We start from the raw sequence: 20,552 nt of genomic DNA, 5'->3' as shown, positions 1-20,552 counted from the left end.
TGTAGAAGCAATTGTACTTCAGTATATTGTGCTCTCCCAATGCAGCCAATGTAATGTGCTCCCAGTACAACATACTGTGCTCTCCCAATGCAGCCAATGTAATGTGCTCCCAGTACAACTTACTCTGCTCTCCCAGTGAAGCCAATGTAATGTGCTCCCAGTACCAACATACTCTGCTCTCCCAATGCAATGCCAATGTAATATGCTCCCAGTACAAGATACTCTGCTCTCCCAATACAGAAAATGTAATGTGCTCCCAATACAACATACTCTGCTCTCCCAATGCAGCCAATGTAATGTGCTCCCAGTACAACATACTCTGCTCTCCCAATGCAGCCAATGTAATGTGCTCCCAGTACAACATACTCTGCTCTCCCAATGCAGCCAATGTAATGTGCTCCCAGTACAACATACTCTGCTCTCCCAATGCAGCCAATGTAATGTGCTCCCTGTACAACTTACTCTGCTCTCCCAGTGCAGCCAATGTAATATGCTCCCAGTACAACATACTCTGCTCTCCCAATGCAGCCATTGTAATATGCTCCCAATACAACATACTCTGCTCTCCCAATGCAGCCAATGTAATGTGCTCCCAGTACAACATACTGTGCTCTCCCAATGCAGCCAATGTAATATGCTCCCAGTTCAACATATTCTGCTCTCCCAGTGCAGCCAATGTAATATGCTCCCAGTACAACAAACTCTGCTCTCCCAATGCAGCCAATGTAATGTGCTCCCAGTACAACATACTGTGCTCTCCCAATGCAGCCAATGTAAGGTGCTCCCAGTACAACATACTCTGCTCTCCCAATGCAGCCAATGTAATGTGCTCCCAGTACAACATACTCTGCTCTCCCAATGCAGCCAATGTAATGTGCTCCCAGTACAACATACTCTGCTCTCCCAATGCAGCCAATGTAATGTGCTCCCAATATAACATACTCTGCTCTCCCAATGCAGCTAATGTAATATGCTCCCAATACAACATACTGTGCTCTCCCAATGCAGCCAATGTAATGTGCTCCCAGTACAACATACTCTGCTCTCCCAATGCAGCCAATGTAATGTGCTCCCAGTACAACTTACTCTGCTCTCCAAGTGAAGCCAATGTAATGTGCTCCCAGTACAACATACTCTGCTCTCCCAATGCAATGCCAATGTAATATGCTCCCAGTACAACATACTCTGCTCTCCCAGTGCAGCCAATGTAATATGCTCCCAATACAACATAATGTGCTCTCCCAATGCAGCCAATGTAATGTGCTCCCAGTACAACATACTCTGCTCTCCCAATGCAGCCAATGTAATGTGCTCCCAGTACAACTTACTCTGCTCTCCCAGTGAAGCCAATGTAATGTGCTCCCAGTACAACATACTCTGCTCTCCCAATGCAATGCCAATGTAATATGCTCCCAGTACAACATACTCTGCTCTCCCAATGCAGCAAATGTAATGTGCTCCCAGTACAACATACTCTGCTCTCCCAATGCAGCCAATGTAATGTACAGCGTTCTCTGCTCTCTCAGTGCACCTGCACCTAATGTAATGTGCTCCCAGTACAGGGTATTCTGCTGTCCCAGTGCACCTAATGTAATGTTCTGTTAGTACAGGGTATTCTGCTGTCCCAGTGCACCTAATGTAATGTTCTGTTAGTACAGGGTATTCTGCTGTCCCAGTGCACCTAATGTAATGTTCTGTTAGTACAGGGTATTCTGCTCTCCCAGTCCACCTAATGTAATGTGCTCCCAGTACAACATACTCTGCTCTCCCAATACACCTAATGTAATGTACAGCGCTCTCTGCTCTCCCAGTGCACCTAATGTAATGTGCTCCCAGTACAACATACTCTGCTCTCCCAGTACACCTAATGTATCATGCTCCCAGTACAATTGTTCCCTGCTCTCCCAGTGCAGCCAATATAATGTACTCCCAGTACAATGTGGTGTGAATTAAAAGCTCTACAGTAAAAAGGTCGACTTTGTATTAGGTAGACACCAACTGGTAGACAGACAATACCTCGACAGGTACAAAAGGGCGACGTGGATGAAGGCCGCCAGGTACAAAAGGTCGACATGGTGAAATGTTGATACAAAAATGGTTGACACAAGGATGGCCAACACATTTTTTTCTAATCCTAATCTTCACCCTAACCCTCCCCTTGGTGCTTAACCCTAACCCTCCCTCCTGGTGGCTAACCCTAATTGTTGGGGTAAGTGCCTAACCTTAACCGTCCCTTCAAGTGCCTAACCCTAACCTTCCAGTAAATAACTATCCCTAACCGTCCCTCTAGTGCCTAACCTTAACCTTCAGGGTAAGTGCCTAACCCTAATCATCCCTCCTAATGCCAAACTAACCGTCCGGTAAGTGCCTAACCCTAACCGTCAGGGTAAGCTTCTAACCATAACCGTCCCTCCTAGTTCCTAACACTAACCCTCCAGTTAGTGCCTAACCCTAACTGTCCCACCTAGTGCCTAACCCTAACCATTGGGGGTAAGTGCCTAATCATAACCGTCCCTCCTAGTTCCTAACACTAACCCTCCAGTAAGTGCCTAACCATTGGGGTAAGTGCCTAACCATAACCGTCTCTTTTAGAGCCTAACCCTAACCCTCCAGTAAGCGCCTAACCCTAATCCTAAAAAATTAAAAAAATCTGACCATTTTGTGCCGACCATTTTTGTGTCAACCTACTGTACCTATCAACATTCAGCAATGTCAACCTTTTGTACCTGTCGACCTATTATCTGTCTGTTAGTTGGTGTAGACACGCAAAAATTCTGTAGATCTATTGATTGGAACCCGTACAACGTAGTCTGCTCTCCCATTACACCCAATGTAATATGCTCCCAGTACAGAGTATTCTGCTCTCCCATTACACCCAATGTAAGGAACTCCCAGTATAGCGTACACTGGGCCTGATTCAAAGATGGCTGCTAATGCGATTGCAGCTGCGTGCCGTGCAAAAATGCAACTGTGATTGTATTAGCGACCATCTCATGCTATTAGCTCCAAAGATCACTCGAGCTGAATTTTCATCTGAGTACGACATCGCTTACCTACATAAATATCAGAAACATCGACGCACGTCGAGCAGCCATTTTGGCCTTGCGGCAGGTCTTACCAGCCACAAACACTGCAGCTTTTCTGACACGCAGAGGGCTCTCATGCCACGTAGGAGATCGCAAGGGCTAATTCATGCACGCCCATGTAACTGCATTTAAACGGTCAGGCACGCCTGCATTTTATTAACCACCCTGTTACCTCCCTCAAACACTGACTACCTGCCACTCACTTTGCGTATGGATCCTCTGTTCGTGCTGATCGCAAAACAATGACGGCACGTGCGCAGGGCAGCTTACAAGCATACACAGTGGCAAGCGTTCAGTCTTCATAAAAATCACATTAGTGTCCATCTCTGGATCAGGCCCTCTGCCCTCCTAGTGCAGCCAATGTAATATGCTCCCAGTAAATCAAACTAGCAAGGTCTGTGCTGACAATGATGATCATCATGGACCTTGCTCCTGGGGTCAAGCACCCCCAACAATTACACGTCCTGACAGGAGGGCATGTATATAAATATTAGGGATGTGCAGGCTCGGATAGGTTCGAGTTTGCACGTGGAGTTCGGATTTTTCCCTCCAAAAAAACAGAACTCAGAAAGAGGCAAAACGTCATCTTACATGGGCGAACATCATCATTCCTGGACTTTTGTCCAGGAATGGACAAAAGCGAGCTCAATTTAAATAGCCGGCCCCTTTTTTGGAATGACCGTCCGCAAATAGCGTCCAGCTCTGAATCAGGCCCTCTGTGTGCAGCTGGAATAAGATGCTCTGATTTACCAGCGCAATGTGTTCTGCTCTCCCAGGGCTACATGCTTGGAGTCTCCAATACTAAAGGCTCTGCTGTCACACATTGTAATATGGGCCTGATTCAGAGCCGTTCGCTATTTGTGGTCGTTCGTTCAAAAACAAGGGGTGGCTATTCAAATGATCCGTTCGCAAATTGCAGTCTGTTCCCACCTCTAAGTCTGAACGAGCGAGCAAAACATACGCTCGTTTTTTTGATAAAAACGCCCCCTGGCCGCACGCACCATACATCATGTCCGCTATTTATTAGATTAATCGAGTACATCGTACAACGTATGAACTGCTCGCTATTCTTGTGGTTGGTGTTTTCAACCGCTATTTTGCGAGCAGTTCTGAGTTAAAAAAAACCAAGTGACGTGGTCAATGACGCTGCTGTATTAAATATGCACTCCCTTAAAACGCCCGTTTTGACCTTTAAGCACGCCTGCGTTCGGATCTCCACTCCCCGTTTTCAAGCACCTTCCCTTGTTACCACCCACATACGCCTCATTCTGTCACTCAAAATAGCAGGCCCTCGCTATATTGCGTACCAACGATTTTCGGCCGCACTGACTGGTTCGCGCATGCGTACTAAAAACCGTACGCATGCGCAGATGTGCGAACATCGCTCGGAACGAGCGTACTGCCGCTAGCGAGTGGCTCTGAATGAGGGCCTATGTTCCAATTCGCTCCCACTTCAACTTGCTGGGAGAAATTCACTAGGTTCGGGTTTGCCAAATTGCAGATCTTTTGGGATTTTGATGGCTAATTTTTTAAATGTCAATATTATTAAAGACATAACCTGCCGGGATTTTGCCTTTAGTAACATTGCTGTTTTAAAAATGAATGGCAAAATTGCTGAATATTGTCGATTTTTGTAAATCCAGAACCTATTATATTTCCCTAAATGCTCTGTTCTCTCTGTACAACATGCTCTACGTCTCCTATCTCCCAGTATTAATTCTGTGGTTAACTAATGCTAAAACCATTCGATAATCGTTTGATAATCGTTCGAACATCGTTTGAAAATTTGGTCTTTTGGACATCTTTTAGACATCTATCATCGTGCAAACATGCTGGTCAACCTGACGATATTGTCAGGCTCAGCATGTTTCCAGATGATGGATGACCCTGCACTGAACGTCTGCTCGTTCAGTGCAGGCACATCACACGACTGACAAACGACTGCACGATTACAGTGTCGTAATCGTGCAGTCGTTTTCAGATCTTGTAGTGGATGCCTCCCATAAGGGAACACAGTCCCTGTAAATAGCTTCTCAGAACTTCATTCATGACTCTTCCCTCCCAGTGTACACTGCTCTGTTCCCTACTTTCCCAGTACAGCTCTGTCTGTGTAGCAGTTTCCTGTCCCTTCCCTAGGAAAACACAAGCACAAGCCATAGCCAGCAAATGAGAGCAGTTTAAGCCTTTGTCTCTCCTCCCTCTCTTCCCTATCCCAGCTTTCCAGCCATCCCCCCATCCTCCCCTGGCCTGGAAGGGAGGACCTCTCAGCTGATTCTTCCGGATCACTGCAGTAGCAGTAATAGGAGGGTCAGGGGGGATACAGGATGTTGGGGTCCCAGCCTGGGTGATGTGACACTGTCACCTTGTACTGTCCCTGCACCAAGCCATGTGGTGTCTGCAGTGCAATTCCGAGAGGACCCAGTCTCTCCTGGAGCTTGAACTGGACAGCTGGTAATATAGAATATTTATTTATACATAGATACAACATTGTGCATACAATACTACACACCACACACAGTGCAAGATCCCAGTCTCGCCTGTTAATACACTAAAAACTAATATACAATAACACAGTACTACATACAAAATCTTACTTAATGTTAGCACAGTTATAAAACTACGCAATACAAAGCAGCTTTGTATAATCTATAGCACTATTTGCTAATTGTCACAGCATATAACATATACATTATATAACCAAGCACTAACTTCTGTATACATTACCACAGAACACTACGTCATATTGTTGTGTAAAGTCCTTTTTATTTATCTGTACAAATACAAAGTATAGACTACACGTAATATAATACCAGCGAATGTAATCTGTTGCACATAGCATGCCATAACAAACAAGCATGTCACTGTAAACATTGGAATGAATATTTTATAACAATGCACTGTATATATAAGGCTACACTTAGCTCTCTACGCAATGGAATGCATAATTAACGTGAAAGTGTCTTCTGTACAACTCCTGCTCTATTAATAAGAACTGTTGGTTGCGTCCTGAAACATCCTAAAGATTATTAGTGTGCATGTATGGCAGGATTACATTATATTGTATGTCTGTCTAATACAAACATTTACTTCTCATTTTATTTAGGATCATATGCTGCAAAATTGAGATACTGTATGATAAAATCACAATTTTTAGATAAACAACCCCAGGTATCACATCTATGAAATATGTATTTATTGTAAAACAAAATGTGAATGGATTTATAATAGTGTGAATGCTTGTGCCTATGCAGAATCCTCCAGGAAATAATTTAGAAAGTTGGGAATGTTGTATGAAAGAATCTAAAGTATATTCATCCAGCACTGAAGTTTGCGGTGTTACGTTGCTGTACTGTATATTTTTTGCAATTATATATACAGCAAAATATAGTATATGTTATTTCTGATAACACCATAACACAGTTTTTTCTAAAGGTGTAATATTTACTTAGCTTGGCTGATCCAGCAGTTAGTTTAGTGGATATTGGCCCTCATTCAGAGCCGCTCGTTAGCGGCAGTACGCTCGTTCCGAGCGATGTTTGCACATCTGCGCATGCGTACGCTTTTTAGTACGCATGCGCGAACCAGTCAGTGCGGCCGAAAATCCTTTGTACGCTATATAGCGAGTGCCTGCTATTTTGAGTGACAGAATGAGGCGTATGTGGGTGGTAACAGGGGAAGGTGCTTGAAAATGGGGAGTGGAGATCCGAACGCAGGCGTGCTTAAAGGTCAAAACGGGCGTTTTATGGGTGTGTATATTTAAAACAGCAGCGTCATTGACCACGTCACTGGGTTATTTTATAGCCAGAACTGCACGCAAATTTGTGGTAGCAAACACCAACCACAAGAATAGCGAGCAGTTCATACGCTGGTCGATGTACTCGATTAATCTAATAAATAGCGGACATGACGTAGGATGCGTGCGGCCAGGGGGCGTTTTTAACAAATAAACGAGCGTATGTTTTGCTCGTTCGTTCAGACTTAGAGGTGTGAACACACTGCAATGTGCGTACGGATCATTTAAATAGCCACCCCTTGTTTTTAAACGAACGACCGCAAATAGCGTCCGGCTCTGAATGAGGGCCATTATTTCTAGTATAAAAACAGTGAACTTTTGGTTGTAGTTCTCCCATTCATATTCATATTGTATTGAACATTGGGCCTGATTCAGAGACGGACGCTCTGAAAGAGCGCTTGCTCTGAATCAAGGCGTTGGTTTTTTTTTGTGCGGCCTCCTGGCCGCTCGCTTAGCTGCTATTGCGAGCGGCCAGGATGATGGTCGCGATGGTCAAGACCATCGCGACCATCGGGGCTTGCGACGAGACCCTTGTGGTAGAGTCTCGTGGCCGCAAGCCCCAGAGAGCTTTCAGCTCTAATAGAGCCAGAAGCTCTCCCACTGACATCACTGGTGATGTCAGTGGGGCCGCCCACAAACGGCAGGCGTTTACTTGGAAACGCCTCCATTTGTAAAGCCACCCCCCGCCACGCCTTCAAAACGGGCGAGCTGTCGTTCAACATCGACAGCCGCCCCCTTTTGTAGTGAGTCCCGGACAAAGAGAATTTCTCTCTTGCTCTGGGGCTTGCGAACGCGCAGTGTGGTGGCGTTCGCTCGTTCAGAAAAAGGGGCCGGATATTCAAATAGAGCGCTTGCTCTTTGCGGTCTGTTGACGCCTCTATGTCTGAACGAGCGAACGAAACATGCGCTCGCTATTTTTTAAAAAACGCCCCCTTGCCGCTCGCATCCTACGTCATCTCTGCTATTTATTAGATTAATCGAGTACATCGAAAGGCGTCTGAACTGCTCGCAGTGCTTGTGATAGCATTTTCCTACCGCAATCATGCGAGCAGTTCAGGCTAAAAGACAACCAAGTGACGTGGTCGATGACGCTGCTTTTTAATTATGCACACCCTTAAAACGCCCGTTTTGACCGTTTGGCACGCCTGCGTTCGGATCTCCACTCCCCGTTTTCAAGCACCTTCCCCTGTTACCACCCACAAACGCCTCATTCTGTCACTCAAATTAGCAGGCATTCGCTATTTTGCAAGCACAATTTCCGACCGCAATGACTTTTTCGCGCATGCGTAATACAATCCATACGCATGCACAGTTGTGCGAACATCGCTCGGAGCGAACGAGCGGCAGCTTACAAGCGGCTCTGAATCAGGCCCTAAGTTTTTAGTGTTGCATAATGTGACCTGGGGCCACTACAGTGTGTTTAACACATTTGTGGTGCTGCGTGTACTTACATATTATTCTATTTAATAGAGATCTGCACTGACCCCCATGTTTTTGCTTTGGCAAAACCACCCTTAAGTGTTTTGGTTTTGGATTTCTTTAAAAATTGATAAAAACTGCTAAAATCATGTAACTTGGGCCTGATTCAGACCCAGACGCTAAGAAGCGTTCGCTAGTAACTGCATATAGTTTGCCTGCGTATGCATCACAGTGCGCGTGTGCGAACCACTGCGAAAGATCGGGAAGTGTTTGCTCGCCGAGCATAGACAGCCCAGCAGAGTGAGTGACAGGAGAAGCCTTTTGTGGGTGGTGACAGGGGCAGGGCACTAGAAACGGGGAAGTGGAGGTGCGAATGCAGGCATGCCTGAGCGTCTTAACGCCATGTCAGAGGCGTGCATACTTAACAGGCAGCGTTATAGTACATGTCACCTGGCTGGTTTTTACACTGAAGTGCTTGCAGTGCTTGCGGTAGGGTATAGTCTACCTCAAGCGCTGTGTTCGCTTCCGAAGGTACCCGATGTACCGATGGTTGCATACACTTCCTGGAGATGACATGCGCAAGTATGCGTCTTAAGACAGGCTGGTGGGTGTCTACATACACAAAGTGATCGCACGCCAAGACATAGTGGGCGTGCTTATGCCTTGATCGCCTGCCTTGCTTGGTGTGTTCAGAATTTGCATATGCTGGGAGCGAATGTACCCATCTAGCGAGCGGGTCTGATTCGAGCCCTTAGACTTGTTTTTGTTCTTATAGTATTACTAACATCAATAACATTACATTTCAGTAATTTCCACTTAATTTTGACCACCTAGCAGCACCTAAAATCATGAGGGCGGGAATTAAATGCAATCCAAAATATACGCACAATCCTGTTTTTAGATCCAAGAACCGACCTTGGCGAGAAGTACTGAGTTGGGACTTGTGTCTACTCAGAACCCCATAGCGATCCGAGTCGGGACTCGGATCGACTGGGAACACCAAAGTTCTGATGTTTCAAGTTTTCAGCAAAACCAAACAGCTCATCTCTACTTTTTAATAACATCGCCAGTATATCTTATTTTCAATTTTATTGGTAGGGTCCCCAACAAGCTAGTTACCCTGGGGCACCTACAAACCTTAATCTGGCCATGAGTGCCTGATTTGTACAGTACACATCTGTATGGATGGGTGATGCAGAATTTGAGTATTCCGCTTTCCTAAATTGCTGCAGAAACTTTATTTAACTGCAATCTGTATTTTTATCAATCATTTAGAATTGTATGGCTGGCAAGGTTGATACATCACAGTGACTGAGGGGCCTATTCATCATCAGAGGCCGTATGGCCTCCGATGATGAAGTATTGAACTCGCTGAGATGGATACTTAAGTATCCAATTCGCAGCAGGAAAAACGTGACACCGGAGCAATTCATCACTGCTCCGGTGTGGGGACAGCTTCTCCGAAAAGCAGTTGCCCGTGGTTAGTATAGCAGATACAGAAGTAGCTGCGTTACTTACTTGCTCCCCGTCATCCTGGCTACGCATGCGTAACCTCGGGTCATGCATGCGCAGAGCCACCGGGGAGGTAGTGAGGAGGCAGCGGAGGGATTCGCTCGGATCCCTCTTCATACCCCCGGAACTTCTTCCCATGGGAAGGAGTGGAGATCCGAGAACAAGCACCGTCTGATGATGGTGCTTGTTCTCAGAAGCAAACTCCGAAAACTTTCAGTTTTCTGAGTTTGCTGAATATCAGGGGGTCCTATCGAACCCCTAATGATGAATAGCCCGGTAACCTAAATATGTGGAAACTAGCATTTCCGCATGGTTACCGGGCCATTTATCGTATGATGAATAGCCCCTTGTATCTTTCTATTAACTTTCAATACCATTTATACAGGGGCTATTGAGGACTGGGGGCCACATGCTTTGGAGAGCAGCTTCTGGCCTATGGCCATCAGATGGGTCCTCTGCACTAACTAATGCTTATATCTTACATTTACAAAAAGTTAGTTTTATGGCAATATAGTAGTCAACATTTCAAATTCCCTACCACACACACGCACAATAGGGTTCATTTCAACAGAAGCCAATATACTTACCTGAATGCCTTTGGAGTGTGGTAGGAAACCGAAGCATCCGGCGGAACATCACAGAATTGTAGGGAGAACATACAAACTCTACACATATAGGTCTGGCAAATACTGTCTGGTGCGTCTTTGGGTGGAATTCAATTAGAAATTAGGGGGTGTAGCTCCCGGGATGATTGCAGAGCTATTATATATACGAACAGGTAGTTTGCCGAAGAGGGAGAGTGTTAAATTACCTGGATGCTGAAGTGCATCTTCTGACCAGCGCATGTAGTGCATCTGTGCATGCTCTGGTCAGAAACATCTCAGCTGCACACGCGGCTAATTGAGAAAAAAAAAAACTATTGTTTTTTGAATGTACAATTCCTGTCAGGGACAGTGCATGCGCAATGAAAGCTTCAGCTGTCGAAATCAATAGCTGCTGCTGTCTGAACAGTCAGTGCCACTGACCGTTCATACATTTGCCTACACATCGGCACCCTATCTTGAAGATAGGAGTGCCAATAATGATAGGGGCGCCTTTATCTCTCACCACCTTATCTCTCTCCAAGGCTTATACAGTACATCTCCCCTTAGTCTTCATTCACTGCTCGTGGACTGTGGATTTGCACAACTCACATATAAAGGCCACTCCCAGACTGTTCTTTCACTGAGTTGACCAACATATGTGATCACTGAATAGTTTTGGAGTGGCATACCTTTAGTTGCCAATAGTAAATACCTCAGACTCACGAACGGGAATAGAGGATATCTTTCCTTTTCTAAACAACCTCTCTACATTACTTTTATCCCAGAATGATGCCTCTACCTAACAACTACTGTAGCTAAAGTTTTCCAACGCCACCTTTTTTTTAGCAAGTCTTCTTTCCTTGTGTAATGATTTTAGTCTCTCAAAACATTTCCTAAAACTTTGTTGCCAGTAAAAGAAGCTTCTGGCTGGGTTTACTCACTGCCAGGAGATCTTGACAGCAAAGCTGAACCTTTGCTTGATCCCCGCTTCCTGAAGACGTATTAAACGATTGTGAGAGAAGGACGGGCGGCAGTGGATGGGCTATGGTTGCTGTGGAAATATTGGACCTTTTACAATAAGCCTGTTTGTATCATGTAATCAGTATTCAGAGAGAAAAGTACTTAATTGGACTCAACTCTCAGTACTGTAGCCTCTGTTCTCTGGAACGCTCAGTACTGGAGCCTCTGTTCTCTGGAACATTCAGTACTGGAGCCTCTGTTCTCTGGAACTCTCTCTACTGGAGCCTCTGTTCTCTGGAACTCTCAGTACTGGAGCCTCTGTTCTCTGGAACTCTCAGTACTGGAGCCTCTGTTCTCTGGAACTCTCGGTACTGGAGCCTCTGTTCTCTGGAACTCTCCGGCAAAAAATGACTTGTTGCTAATTATATATAGTGTTGCAGTGTTAGGTTGGAAAAAGTTATGTATTTGAGAGTTAGTCATTTAGTGTTGGCAAATGTCTCTGTTCTAAATCCTACATAAGTGTGTACTCTCCTGCTATGTGCATGTGGGATGTTGGTTAATTCCCGGCGGTCGGGATGCCGGAGCTCAGAATGCTGACTGCCGGGATCTCGAGCACCGGCATCCCGTACCCTACCCGTGCATGTATATGTCTAGCATTCTGACATAGGACTATTGTCACTTTGCATGCTTTGCTGTAGTACAGCCAAGGATAATCAGATTCAAGTTTAAGTACTGCCTCCCTCTGTCTCTGTGGTCCACCAACCTTATTAAGCCTACATTCCCCAATTACTGTCATCTTTTTTAACTGCTTGATTGACCGTGATTAGACAACTCTAGAGTGAAGGAGAAAGGGACTGAGCGTCATTCATGTCTGGTCTGTCAGTTTCAATCCTTTACATTGTTTCCCCAATGGCACATCTGCATGCTGGGCCTTGCATGCACACAGACTGTTATTGAAAACCAGTGTTTACATCACACAGACTAACCGTAGAAATTCCAACAGTTTATAGACTGGGATAAGGTGGTGCCCTTAGACAGGGGGGACGCCGTGCAAGGCTGCCCTGCCAACTCCACCTCTGCATGAATAAATATTGGGCTTGCAGAGCTGCCAGCTCTTGTGGTGTGACTAGGCTGGGCACATATATATCTCTCCGCTATGGTACTTTGCATGTCGGAATGTGCGATAGTGTTCACTGTGTGTTTATGGATAAGGTAAAGTGGGATTGGTTGTGCTATAGAGTATAACCCCTTATAGATTATTGATATCACCAAACAATATTCGAAGTTTAAAATCTATTTAAAAATAATTTATTGAAACAATTTTTTCACTTGATATTTAGTCACTTTTTCTCTACTATTGTACAATGGATCACTAGAAGTACACTGCACACTTATTTAATACGGACTGTGTAAGGGGTTTAGGGACCTATTCATCATTACATAATTATCACTAGTGATAATTATGTTTTAAACTCACTGCGAGTTTAAAAAATATTTCGGAGGCATTCATCATACTCCCTAACTAAAGTATCACTTCCGAAAAGCTGCTCTTTTTGCGGAATCATCTTTTCTGAATAGTGATACTTTTCCCCAGGGCGTATTTATAATGGGTGTAGGGTGTGTGGTGCACTTGGGCCCGCACCGCACACCTTGTGCCCATATTTTTACTTACCTCCCCGGAGTCCCACGTCAGCACCGGTGTCAGTGCTGTAAAAACGCCTGGAAAATGGCCGCCACGGCCATTTGCCCGTCGTTTTGTGCATGTGCAGTACAAGGGAGGAGGTAAGCAACGCAGTTACATCAGTAGCTGCGATACTAACTGAGGGGACAGCTGCTTTTCGGAGCAGCTGTCCCCTCACTGTTGCAATGATGAATTTGTTACGGTGTAATCTATCCCCCGCTGCGAGTTGGATACATATGGCCTCCGATGATGAATAGGACATACATGCCTACCCTCCCGGTTTTCACGGGGAGGCTCCCGATTTTTCGGGTAACCCCCCGCACTCCTAGAAGGCACTTCTCCCACATTCTGCCCACTTCCTAGTGAAGTGGGAAGAATGGGGAGATTATTAGCGGGGATCGGAGGTTCTGAATGTTGGGGGCGGGGCCTAATGACGCGATTCCATGACAATCGAGTCATTTAGCCCCGCCCCTAGTTTAAATATGCGTAATAGCACTGAATTACGGCGACGGGCGGGACTTAGTGACGTGATCCGGATTACCTCGCCTCCCAACTCCGCCTACCTGCTTCACCTCCCCAGGCTTCTCCCGGGGATGAATGGTAAATTGTCAGCAAGTATGGAATAGGCCCCTCATACCTTTTTATCAGAGGAAAATGGGTGCATTCCAGTGGATCACAAAATTGGGATTCCTTTGTGTCTATACAATGAAATGAAATACATAGTGGTTACCTGAGTGCAGCAATAAGGAAGAGACATGCCACAGACCTGCCAGAGTGCAGCAATAAGGACGAGACATGCCACAGACCTGCCAGAGTGCAGCAATAAGGAAGAGACATGCCACAGACCTGCCAGAGTGCAGCAATGAGGAAGAGACATGCCACAGACCTGCCAGAGTGCAGCAATAAGGAAGAGACATGCCGCAGACCTGCCAGAGTGCAGCAATAAGGAAGAGACATGCCGCAGACCTGCCAGAGTGCAGCAATAAGGAAGAGACATGCCGCAGACCTGCCAGAGTGCAGCAATAAGCAAGAGACATGCTGCAGACCTGCCAGAGTGCAGCAATGAGGAAGATACATTCCACAGACCTGCCAGAGTGCAGCAATAAGGAAGAGACATGCCGCAGACCTGCCAGAGTGCAGCAATAAGGAAGAGACATGCCGCAGACCTGCCAGAGTGCAGCAATGAGGAAGAGACATGCCGCAGACCTGCCAGAGTGCAGCAATAAGGAAGAGACATGCCGCAGACCTGCCAGAGTGCAGCAATAAGGAAGAGACATGCCACAGACCTGCCAGAGTGCAGCAATAAGGAAGAGACATGCCGCAGACCTGCCAGAGTGCAGCAATAAGGAAGAGACATGCCGCAGACCTGCCAGAGTGCAGCAATAAGGAAGAGACATGCCACAGACCTGCCAGAGTGCAGCAATAAGGAAGAGACATGCCACAGACCTGCCAGAGTGCAGCAATAAGGAAGAGACATGCCGCAGACCTGCCAGAGTGCAGCAATAAGGAAGAGACATGCCGCAGACCTGCCAGAGTGCAGCAATAAGGAAGAGACATGCCACAGATCTGCCAGAGTGCAGCAATAAGGAAGAGACATGCCGCAGACCTGCCAGAGTGCAGCAATGAGGAAGAGACATGCCACGGGAAGCAATCGGGAAGCCGACTGCCTAAATACCGGCAGCCGGCTTCCCGACTGTCATATCCCGGCAAGGGTGAAATGCCGGGCGTCTAGATGTAGACGCCCGCATTTCCCCGACGCTGGGAGACCGGCGCCCGGCATCCCGATCGTAGTGATGCCGGACAGCCGCGGGGGGGGGGAGGGTTAGGTTTAGGGCTCCCGGGGGGGACTTAGGGTTAGGCACCCCCCCGGGAGGGTTAGGGTTAGGCTAGGGGGAGGGAGGGTTAGGGTTAGGCACCCCCCCGGGGGATTTAGGTTTAGGCAGCGGGGAAGGGGATGGTTAGGGTTAGGCACTTAGAGGGGGGATTAGGGTTAGGCACTTGGGGGGGAAGTTAGGGTTAGGCACCCCTAAGGAGAGTTAGGGTTAGGGGGTTAGGTTAGTAGATACTCACCTATCCACGATCGGGATTTCCAGCGCTGTCGGGCTTCCGCTGCTCGGAACTCTGCTAATGTCGGGCTGCCACTGACGGGAATCGAACCGCCAGCCATGTGGCCGGCGGTATTTCATACCCTTTCCCATGCCACAGACCTGCCAGAGTGCAGCAATAAGGAAGAGACATGCCACAGACCTGCCAGAGTTGCAAGGATTTGGCCACACATAAATAAGCACATATAGAAGTTTACAGCAAACTGTCAATCAATTCAAGCACTTGAAAAATGTGAAAAATCCTAGTATTGGCATGGCATGTTTCTGGCTCAGACCTTCCTTACATGGTATAAGGAGACTTTCTAATTCTATTGGATTACTACAACAAATATTTTTAAATAGTAAAGCTACTGAGACATCAGGGACAGTTACATATGTACCAAGTGTGAAATTATTATCTAATTTGGGATTTGTTTTGTTACTCTTCCATGTGCTGCTGTAAGGGCCCCCACACACGGAGCGATATAGCGGCCGATCCGCAGCTATATCGTTCCATGTGTGGTCATAATATCGGCCACTACGCGCTCCAGTGAGGTCGTCCGTCGCTCCTCCAAGTCTTTCTGACTGCACAAGAGATCTGGAGAATCGACATACGTGCGGACCGCCCGATATGTTGGACGTCAGATCGTGCGTCATATCTCCGGCTACACATCGTACCATGTGTAGCCTGCTTTATGAACACACATTGCATTGTGCTGAATTCCCTGTAATATAGCGTACTATTCAAATCTCTGCAATACATTGCTATGCCAAAATATGACAGAATTATCCTACGCAGGTCAGATAAATGAATACCTTGCTGTCCATATCGCTCAACATTTCACATACAAAACTATAAATCTTTCAGGGGCATATTCTAATTATAAGACATGGCTATACATACTAGCACCATTTTCTTTTCTATGCACATCACCTGTTCTGCCTGTAAAACTATTGATAGACATTGTGGGGAGACTTTTAGAGTTAGGCAGTAATTTACAGTAAGGTATGAAACAAGTATGTCATCTATATTATTGTATGTCTTATAAGAGCCAAACTTTTTATTTATTAATTTCTGAATATTACAATATACTGTATTTGTTCATATTTATTCATTTCATATTTTAGATGTATGTCTAATAGACATATCATACACTGTCCCAGCATCTTCTCATTGGTCTCCTCACAGTAACTGCAGCAGTACAAAGCACATGGGGATGATGTCTGTATGTAAGATCACCAAACAGCAGCAATGGTTCCTTTCCGGCTTTCTTAATGTCCTGGATAATTTTATAACTCATTCCTCTATTTACCAACCGAGGGCCCGATTCAGACCCTCTCGCTAGGAAGCATTCGCACGCAGCCAGACGATTTTTGCATTCTGCGCATGCGTATGTGCACGTGCGCAAACCAGTTTGAGCGATCGGGAAGCGTTCGCTCACCGCGCATAGGCAGCCCGGCTGAATGAGTGATAGGAGAAGCCGTTTGTGGGTGGTGACAGGGACAGGCCATTAAAAACGGGGGAGTGGAGGTGCGAACGCAGGCGTGCCTGAGCGTCTCACTGTCATTTCAGAGGCGTGCATAATTAAGAGGCAGCGTCATAGTACAGGTCACCTGGTTCAATATTACATTGAAGTGCTCGCAGTGCTTGCGGTAGTGTTATGGTCAGCCACAAGTGCTGCATATGGGTCCGATGGTACCCGATGGAAGCATACACTTCTTGGAGATGATGTGTGCAAGTGGACGTCTTAAGACAGACTGGTGGGCGTCTGCATACACAAAGCGATCGCATGCCAAGACATTGTGGATGTGCTAATGCCTTGCCTTGCGATCGCCTGCCTTGCCGAATTTGCATACGCATCGAGCGAGCTAACGCATCTAGCGAGCGGGTCTGAATCGAGCCCTGAGTTCCTAAGATCTCTTAATATGTCTGTTAGTTTGTACATGAGAGTTAAATAGGCCCCTTTCAATTATCTGTTAGCTCCCATGATATGAATAGGTTGAATGGCGAAATGGCCCCCATTGGAGAGACATGTCAGTTTATGTTTGGAAGTCTCTATGACTGGATTGGGCATGCAACAACAGTTTAGTAACATGTCAACAATAAATTATGCATTTCCATTTAATAAACCAAACAGACAAATAACTTGCGTATGACCCTCCTGCTGCTGACATTCAGAAATAGAAGAATAAATAAAATATTAAGCTCTTTCAATTACATTAAATCCTATTACTTATTTAGTCTCAGTCTGGAGTACAGTATAAATGACAAAAGTCTCGCTGTGAAAATACATCACTTATAAAACTATACCCGCTGACATTGATATACGGAAAGACTCCTTTTAATTATTTTTGTTTAAACTATGCCTAATGATCACCACTCATCTTTGCTTGCCGCATCGCCGATTTTCTGGCAATGGGAAAACAGTCTTTACAGACCTGTTTGATAAATAGGGCCATAATTGACATGGGCTGAATTTACCAGATCAGATAGGCTTCCTGATGCCTTTAGTGAGCTGTAGATTCTCTCCTGTGAGGATGTGCCTTGTTTGGGTTGTCGAAGCCCCTCCCCTGTGCACTTTCCATACATGTAAATAAGAAGTACAACGAGGATCTCTGATAACCATGAACATCCCATTTGGACCTCCTTTCCAGGGGCCTCCCAGAGGGGAGGAATACAGTGTTGTCAATTATCCACCGTTTCCACACTACCTACACCCACTGTAGTTCTGCCCTGATGAACAGATTATTTCCCATCGGTTGTAGTAGTCTGGTTTTCCTAATGGAGTCACTTCAGTATCAACAATTACTGTGTTAGGGTGTGTGCCGGCCACTACAGCAGGTAGTATTCATTCTGAATTCTCAGTTCAAGCTATGTTAACAACTGTGCATTCACTGTCTGCCTTCTCTACAGTCAGCATTACATTTAATATAGTGTACAAAACTGTGCATTGATCATTTCCATGAGTCAGCCGGCAATATTCCAGGTATATCACACCGTAAATAGCTTTTATAAGTATTTTGGTGGAAAATGTGAAACATCGGCATGGTGGGGGATTGAGTAATCTTTAGCAGCTGCTGAGTCGTCCCCTTTATTCAGATCATAAAGAAGTTTGCTGACCATCCACTTACATTTTGTGGTTTTAGGGTTAGTGAGGGTACTGGGAAACTTTGGATTACATTGCTACATAGCAGGTGATCAATGCAGAAGTATTTTAGACATTTTTTTATTTAATAAATCCAGTTGCTTTATTGTCTTTTCATCCAGGAACTGTGCAGACCAAAATTGGCGTTTCCAACATTTTTATGTTACAATAGTTTATATGTCCATATTAACTCAACTGACATTTTTTTGGTGGAAAATAAAATACTAGTCACTTACAATCAAGAATCCCAATTTTATTATTATGTGTATCTGTTACTTACTAAACTTGTGCGTGTATGTATATATATATATATGGAATAAACAATTTTGCTTAGCATCTTCATGTCCCACATCATTTACACCTCCACATACCTGTCATACATCACTTACACCTCCACCTACCTGTCATACATCACTTACACCTCCACCTACCTGTCATACATCAATTACACCTCCATATACCTGTCCCACATCACTTACACCTCCACATACCTGTCATATATCATTTATACCTCCACATACCTGTCCCACATCACTTACACCTCCACATACCTGTCATATATCATTTATACCTCCACATACCTGTCATACATCATTTACACCTCCACATACCTGTCATACATCATTTACACCTCTACATACCTGTCATACATCATTTACACCTATACATACCTGTCATATATCATTTACAGCTCTACATACCTGTCATATATCATTTACACCTCCACATACCTGTCATATATAATTTACACCTCTACATACCTGTCATATATAATTTACACCTCCACATACCTGTCATATATCATTTACACCTCTACATACCTGTCATATATCATTTACACCTCTACATACCTGTCATATATCATTTACACCTCCACATACCTGTCATATATAATTTACACCTCTACATACCTGTCATATAATTTACACCTCCACATACCTGTCATATATCATTTACACCTCTACATACCTGTCATATATCATTTACACCTCTACATACCTGTCATATATCATTTACACCTCTACATACCTGTCATATATCATTTACACCTCTACATACCTGTCATATATCATTTACACCTCCACATACCTGTCATATATAATTTACACCTCCACATACCTGTCATATATCATTTACACCTCTACATACCTGTCATATATCATTTACACCTCTACATACCTGTTTCACTTAATTTAACCCATTGTTGAGCTTTTTACAGAAATTCACCTGAAAACGGGCATGCCTTTGACTCTTTATTGGCCAAATTATGCTATTTAAAACCCCCCAAGTCACGAGCATGTTGGCCAGGGTTGTATTTATAATGGGTGCAGGGTGTGCAGTGCACACAGGCCTCTGTGCCCAGGGGAGGCCAGCGCTGCACTCCCTGCTCCCTTACTTTTTTTCTCTCATTCTTACCTCTCCCATGTTCAACGGAGTAGCGCTGCTGAAGACGCCTGGAAAATGGCCGCCATGGCCATTTTCCCGGTGTTTTGCGCATGCACAGTTGGAAATCACAGGGAGAAATGGCTGCACATGCGCAGTAGACTACGGGCACACTCTAGTGCCTGGAGGCTACTGCTGCTGTCAGTTCGCTGACGGCAGCCGGGGAGAGAGGAGGGGGCCCCGGACAGGGAGTGTCTTCAGTTACTACGCCCCTGGTGTAGGAAGGGTGCTCTGTAGGGTAAAGCACTGCATTTGAAATGAGAAGCTGGTAAGGGCAAGATTTGTGTGTCAGGGCTCATAAGCTTTCCTAAAGTCTCCTGCTTATCTAGCAAAGTTATGCATAGTTTACATTGGTCTATATCCAGTTCAATCATTTTGTTTTTGACCAATTACATATACCCCATGGAATGTTTTTCAAGATTTGGTGATTACTGGTTTGGCATTCAAGAAAAGTGCGTGGGTATGTGCGTGGGCAATGTTACATACATGTAGATTTCATACTGTACTCTGCTCCAAATTCTGCAGACCTTATGCATAAACCCCCCCTTGCTCAAATAAATAAATATAGAGATTAATTGTAGAACAGTACAATCACTATTGAAATCCTGGCATTAGCTTTACAGTGACAATGTCCAAATTAAAATAACTGCCAGAATCCATGATGTCATGTATTTCACTTCTCCAAAGGATGTCAGTAATATCACCCTGCGCCTGTGGTTCGCATTACTGTACCTTAAAATGGAAAATGTGTCTGGGACGGGTTATGATTTCCTGGAGGTATTCATACATCTCCCACAAAACTGAACGTAGTTTATTGGAAAACATGTCAATTCCTCTTGCAGCT

General features: G+C 45.1%; 1 protein-coding gene across 3 annotated transcripts in view; it reads left to right on the top strand.

Moving 5' to 3' along the window:
- Positions 1-5,412: 5,412 nt before the first annotated feature.
- The window catches only part of IQSEC1 (IQ motif and Sec7 domain ArfGEF 1), a 135,026-nt gene continuing 119,886 nt past the window's right edge, over positions 5,413-20,552 (top strand). For all 3 annotated transcript variants that reach the window (XM_088482469.1, XM_088482468.1, XM_088482470.1), the window contains exon 1: positions 5,413-5,537. In XM_088482469.1, coding sequence (XP_088338595.1) covers positions 5,473-5,537 — 65 coding nt within the window. In that variant the 5' untranslated portion in view covers positions 5,413-5,472. The remainder of the gene's footprint in view (positions 5,538-20,552) is intronic.

Source organism: Taudactylus pleione, unplaced genomic scaffold, assembly GCF_031769625.1.
Source record: "Taudactylus pleione unplaced genomic scaffold, aTauple2 ptg000289l, whole genome shotgun sequence".
Lineage (NCBI taxonomy): Eukaryota > Metazoa > Chordata > Amphibia > Anura > Myobatrachidae > Taudactylus > Taudactylus pleione.
This window is presented reverse-complemented; position numbering and strand designations above follow the sequence as displayed.